The 6,570-nt window shown below is 41.5% G+C and overlaps 1 protein-coding gene across 1 annotated transcript; it reads right to left on the bottom strand.

Moving 5' to 3' along the window:
- Positions 1–3,022: 3,022 nt before the first annotated feature.
- LOC124234863 (olfactory receptor 5AU1) lies at positions 3,023–4,113 on the bottom strand. The gene is given in 2 exon segments (XM_046652347.1): positions 3,023–4,039; positions 4,042–4,113. Coding segments are annotated over 2 exon segments (1,089 nt in total).
- Between the last annotated feature and the right edge of the window lie 2,457 nt (positions 4,114–6,570).

Below are 6,570 nucleotides of genomic sequence, written 5' to 3'. Positions count from 1 at the left end.
TTAATAAAACGAGAAACTGATACATTATAGACATAAGGTGAACCACAAAACAGAATTTTTTTTTGAGGAAGATTAGCCCTGAGCTAACATCTGCTGCCAATCCTCCTCTTGTTGCTGAGGAAGGCTGGCCCTGAGCTAATATCTGTGCCCATCTTCCTCTACTTTATACGTGGGACGCCTGCCACAGCATGGCTTGCTGAGCGGTGCCACGTCTGCACCGGGATCTGAACTGGCAAACCCCGGGCTGCCGGAGTGGAACATGCGAACTTTAACCACTGCACCACCGGGCCAGCCCCCAGAATGTTTTCAAGGTTGATAAAATCCTCTGTTAAGCATTGCTAAGGAAAATACAAGATAACAAACAAAAAAGTGAAGAATGCATAAAGCAATATAACCAGAGATACAAACAAAAGAAATAAAAGTAGCTAATACTTACAAAAGAGTTGCAGTGCGCCAGGCACTGTTTTAGATACTATGGCATTTAATTTGCACAAGAATCACAAGTATTATGTCATTGAATTTTCACAACAGTTCCAGACATGAAATAGGTTTTATTTTTATTCCTATTTGCCACATGAAAAAAACTATAGCACAGAAAGGTCAAAGGATTTCCCCAAGGTTACATAGCCAGTGAGTGACAGAGCTGGAATTAGAATCTAGGCAGCCTAAGACTTCAGTATGCATGTTCAATCATCCCTCAAGATTGCCTTTCTTCAAAGGTTCATCTCATAGAAGGTTAGAGTCCAGAGGACCCTTCCAGACCGCTTAACCCATTGTTCTCATTTTACAGAAGAGGATTTTTTTTTTAACATTGTCCTAAAAATGAAACAAATTATCTGGAGAGACTTACAGGAGTAAGAGTAGACGGTGGTGACCTAGACAATAAGTACAAAAATGATAAGAGAATATGCGCAGCTCGTGGCAGTGAATCTGAAAATCTAGAGGAAGAAAATAATTCTTTTAGCAAAGTACAAATGATCAGACTGACTTAATAAGCAGGAAAAAAACCTAAAATAAAACCAATAATCAAATAAAAATTGGAAAGTTAATTAAAGATCTGCCTTTTAAAAAGACACAGTCTCAGATGGTATATATCATTTTTAAAGAACAGATAGTTCTATTTCATTTAAATTATTCTACACTATAGGAAAAGAAGAAAGAATTTAAATACATTTTATAAAACTAGTTTACCCTTAATACTAAAACATAATAAAGACAATATAAAAAGACAATAGGCCAACTTTACCTTTGAAAATAGATGCTAAGAGTCTAAACAAAATCTTTGCAAATCAAATCCAAATGTCTATTAAAAGAAAATCATTTCATGACCAAGTAGAATTCTAGGAGACAAAAACAGTTTCACATTAGGAAATCTATGTCTTCAGATTCACCACGGGAACAAAATAAAGGAGGAAGATCACATGATTATATCAAGAGCTATTAAAAAGAATTTGACAAAAAGCCAGCAGCCATTTCTAGTGACAGCCCATGTCTATAAGTGTTCTCTCCGTGTCAGGCATTGTTCTAAGCGCTCCGTTGCATTACCTCAATTCTCCTAACAACTGTATTGCTACAATGATTATTATTCCTGTTTTATGAAAGAGAAAATTAAAACTCAGAGAGGTTAAATAATGTCACATATATAGGAAATGACGGAGCTAGGATATGAACCAAGGTAGCGTGGCTGTAGAACCCACATCTTTATCAGCTACGCTACACCACCTCTAATAAAATCTCTAATTAGCATGAAAAAGAAATCAGTATACTTAAATATGATCAGCATTAATTATTAAAGGTTGACAGTAAACTTTACAATAAAAGGTGAGATTTCCATGAGAATTCAGGAAGAATTCATCATCAGGATCTTTGTGAGGCTGTATTACTATGTAGCACCGTTCTTCCCTTCCTGATTCTAAACAATTTAGAAAAAGGATAAAATATAATCAGACAAGAAGCAAAACATCAATTGTATTACTGTAAAGGCTAGATGAGGGCAAATGGATTTCACCTGTGGGAAAACGTTTATGAAACTAGGCTCCACTGTTAGGTGGACTTTGCTGACTCAGTCATGGATGCACTGGACCCAGGTAGGTATCTACTTGTGAGGAGACCAGCCAAGCATGCTTGGTTTATTTTTCTCAAGTTTATCAATGAGGACAGAAAGCCCAGAAATATCATGCTTGATTGAGCTCCCTCTACATAATTCCTCTTATTTAAAAAGAATTAATTTAATTCAATCACAAGATATAAATTAGCAAGAACAGAACACTTACAGGGGCAACAAGACTTTGAGAAAGGCAGAACACTCTTTGTCTCACTTGGTGAGATCTTAGGGGCTGGGATAAAGGAAAAGGTGAGGGAGCATATGGGTGTCTACCATGTGCTGAGCGCTTTACTTGCAACATCTCATTGAATACTTAATTTAAAACTCACACCAGTTAAAACATGAGATATCTGTGACTCAGAACAGCTAACTTCCCCAAGTTTATGCAGTTTCAAAGTGACCACGTGGCTATTTGGCCAGGGGAAAAAGTGAACAAAGACAATAAAACATCATGTGAAGGTTGTCATGAAGTTATTGTTACAGTATCAGTCAAGTAATTAGACAATCAAAAAAATTTTAAGCCAAGGAGTCAGTTTTTACAAAGAAGAGATTGTAAAGAATGGGGAGGATTTCCCCAAGCAGCCAAGGTCTTCAAGTTAGTTAAGAGGAGAATTTTATTATGAATAATATAAATGTCAGTTTCTGATAATAGAATAAAACATTCACAAACATGGAAATATGAAGCATCTGAACAAAGGCATAACTAAATCTTGCCAATGGGTCCAATTATGCAACAAGCAGACACTCATTTCTCACTTGTTTTTAGTCTCTGTGACATCAGTAGATGCAGAAGTACCTCTAGACCAGAGAACATACCCACTACTCAAGGGGCGAGCATGGCAATGTGCTCAGATTAGAACCACATAAGGTAAAGTTCCCTCAGCTCTCTAAAGACATGTTGGTAATGAGCTGAGAAGATCATTCCATTATTTTCCTTCTCCAAATCTTTCTTAAAGCTTCTTTCACATCCTTGTTTCTCAAAGAGTAGATAAGGGGGTTCAGCATTGGAATCACCACTGTGTAGATTACAGCAACTGTGCGGTCTTGGGTCAGGGAGTAGCTGGATGTGGGGCGCAGGTACATAAAAAGGGTTGTACCGTAGAAGAGGCACACGGCAGCGAAGTGGGAAGCACAGGTGGAAAAGGCCTTGAACCTACCCTGGGCTGAGTTCATTTTCAGGATGGTGATGAGAATTAAGAGGTAGGAGATCAAGATGGTGAGGGTGCAGCTCAAAAGGTTGAAACCAGCAAAAATGAAGAGTAGGATCTCACACAACGAGGTGTCCACACAAGACAGAGACAGGATGGGCGGGCCATCACAGAAGAAGTGAGTGACCACGTGAGCGCCACAGAATTTCAGACTGAAGATACAGCTTGTGTGGATAAGAGAATTGAGAAATCCTGCGCTGTAGGAACCAACAATCAGACAGGCACAGACCTCAGGAGACATGGTGATTGGGTAGAGCAGGGGGTTACAAACAGCGGCATAGCGGTCATAGGCCATGGCAGCAATGAGATAGCACTCAGTGGTGGCGAAACCCGCATAGAAGAACATCTGAGACATGCAGCCAAGATAGGAGATCACCTTCCTCTTGGCCAAGAAGTTCACCAGGGTCTGAGGGACAACCGTAGAGGAGTAGCAGAAATCCAAGAAGGAGAGGCTCTTCAGGAGGGAGTACATGGGTGTGTGCAGGGTGGCACTCACATGGATCAGAAGGAACATGACCAGATTCCCCAGCAGAGTGATGGTGTACATGCCCAGGAACACCACAAAGAGCAGCGTCTGGAGCTGGGGCTCACTGGTGAGGCCCAAGAGCTCAAACTCAACCCCTTGGCTCAGGTTTGCCCCTTCCATATTTCTCCAGTGCTCTTGGATGTGGTAAGAGGGGGCCACCTGAAATGAGGTGGGACACCCGGGGGCCCTCACTGGGTTTAGTTCTGCCCTCAGGACAGCCTTCTGAAGATAGGTCTCACTGAGGAAGTCTGGCTTTATAGAAGGAACTCTGTCATGCAGAAAGTCTTCTCTACTTGGTTGGTTAGTTAGGAAGCATTACTTGAGCAGCAGTGGAAAATATAAAAGAAAAATACACAATTTGGTCTCTCAGGGATCTTAAAAAAATTCTAAATAATAAAATAGTTACTTACCAAGTATTTATTGACAGTCTTCCATATGCTTAGCTCTGTATTCTCACCGCCAGGAATTCAAGAGTGTCTTACCTCAAGAAGCTTACATTCTAGAGAGAGTACATTTCCTGTTTAAGTACACAGGCTCTGGCATCAGACTGCCAAGGTTCCAAGCTGGGACCTCACCACGAACTAGCTGTGTAAACTTGGGAATCTTACTTAACCTCTCTGGGTTTCAGTTTTTCTCATCTGTACAATAGGGAAAATAGCACTAATCTCAAAAGATTGTTGTAAGAATTCATTGAGTTAATTCATGTCAAGCACTTGAACAAAGCCTGGCACATTGAGAAAGTTCAAAGAATGTTAGCTTTGCTTATTCTCATTGGGGAGACAGACCTAACACATAACTAAACAGGATAAATAAAATGAAACAATGACAAAATTTGGCAAGCAGCCTACCACCAAACAATATAGACAGAGACACATGTGCTAAGCAAGAGTGACTAAACAGGCCTTTAGAGGATCCTGCATGTTCAGAGGAATTGGAGGTGGTTCATTAGTTCAGCTGTAAAATTGTCTCTGAACTTGGCACAAGCCAGGCACTACTGTGGGTTCTGAAGGTGATGCGGTTTGGGGATGTGGAGAGATAGGGATGGTGTAGGGCTGTAAAGAGCAAACTGAGACCTTGTACTCGGCAGCATCAGCCAAGGGGAAGGTGCCAACCATTCTTCACAAAGGCACCAGTCATTTCCAGTGAATAGAAATCACCCAGGACTCAAGGGCTGTTGGGGCTAGTGGGAAAGGAACAGCCCTTCCCCAGAACTGAGGCTTTGTAAGAATGTCTTTTCTATTCAGAGAATGAATAAGGCTATGGATTCATGACCTAAACACCACACTCTCTTCTGCTCCATTGGCCGCTCGGCCACTGATGTTCCTGAATTACTTCAGGGTTCTGGAGTCCGTAAGCACCCTCTGAGGACCCACAGTTATGAAGACTTTGAAGCCAGCATATGTGATTGAAGTAGGACAGAAAAGGGCAAAAGTGAGCCCCTTCCTCTTGCCCCGAGGAGAGTTAATGAATAATACAACTGTAAAAGATGTTGGGAGGATTCTGGAGAGGAAGGAGCTGCACTGAGCAGGTAAAGATTCTAGTTCATCCCGCTGGCAGAGTTTCCAGAATCAGCAAACTGCCAGGGCAAGGGAAGACTCTGACGTATGGATAACTATGTTTAGCTGTCAAGGAGGTAATGAAGGCACTATGGCTGCTGATAGAATACTGTGAGCGGTGACAAGAAGCAAGCATTGGAATGCCCAGAGTAACATGCCCTAATAAAATTGATACGCTCAAAATACAAGAAGACAGATTTGAACACGTAGCACTGGTAACTTGTTTTAGAGCACGTGAAGCATAACTCTGATTCATTTGATGTCACTGAGATGTAACATTCAGCCGTTCTTAACCCAACAGCTGCTAGTTTGTAATAGACCTCATTATTACAAGAATGTGGGCAGCTCTAGATTTGGGTTGCAAATGTCACCGGCTCCTCTGGCGTTAAAAGCCAACTCAGCTTGAAGGCAAATTACAAGGACTTCAGAGAAATGACTATAAAAATCCCAGGATGGAATAACTTACAGGAACTTCAAGGAAGTTGAGGAACGGTTGTTGATTGCAGAGTAGAATGTCTTGAGACCCAGCTTCACATCTTCTTTCCTCAGTAGACTGTTTCATCATTGATGATGGGTCTGCAAGTATCTCTCTACTTAAAAGAATGGACAAAAGCAGAAAAAAGTAGGAATGTGGCCAATGCTCAGGATAGTGTAGATGAGGTGAGAAGGTGGGATGGGATAGGGTTGCAGGGGGGAATACAGCGGATAGCTAATCAGAGCCTCCAGATTTATTACTTGCTTTAAATCCACTCTCTCTTTTCTCCTCCCCTTTCCTCTCTCATCTCTCTTCAATTTGCACTAAATTCAAAACTGTTCAGAATATAGAGAGTTAGTCAAGCAAGAGATTGTGGAGAAACTGAGACCTCTGACAGTTTTTCAAAGGATGCTGGAATAACCACTATTTGGGTTAGCTGCAGTTTGTATCTCTGAATGAAAACTAGCAAGGAAACTCAAGAGTGGTCTTATCGTACGGAAATGGATTAGGGCATGGAAGAGCTAGGAGTGACAGCAGATTCCTGGGGTCTGTAGATGAGGGAGCAGGAGGCAAGGGGCTTTATTTCTACCTGCCTCTTCATCCTCCTCCCTAGGATAGCAGAGTGGGAGCACATACAGAGAGCAGGCAGCCAGAGGAAGCAGCCAGTGTCTCTTTGACAAACAGTGATCCTGAACAATGGC

The sequence above is a fragment of the Equus quagga genome, chromosome 2, assembly GCF_021613505.1.
Source record: "Equus quagga isolate Etosha38 chromosome 2, UCLA_HA_Equagga_1.0, whole genome shotgun sequence".
Taxonomy (NCBI): Eukaryota; Metazoa; Chordata; class Mammalia; order Perissodactyla; family Equidae; genus Equus; species Equus quagga.
The sequence above is the reverse complement of the archived record's forward strand: the minus strand, read 5'-3'. Positions and strand labels throughout refer to the sequence as shown.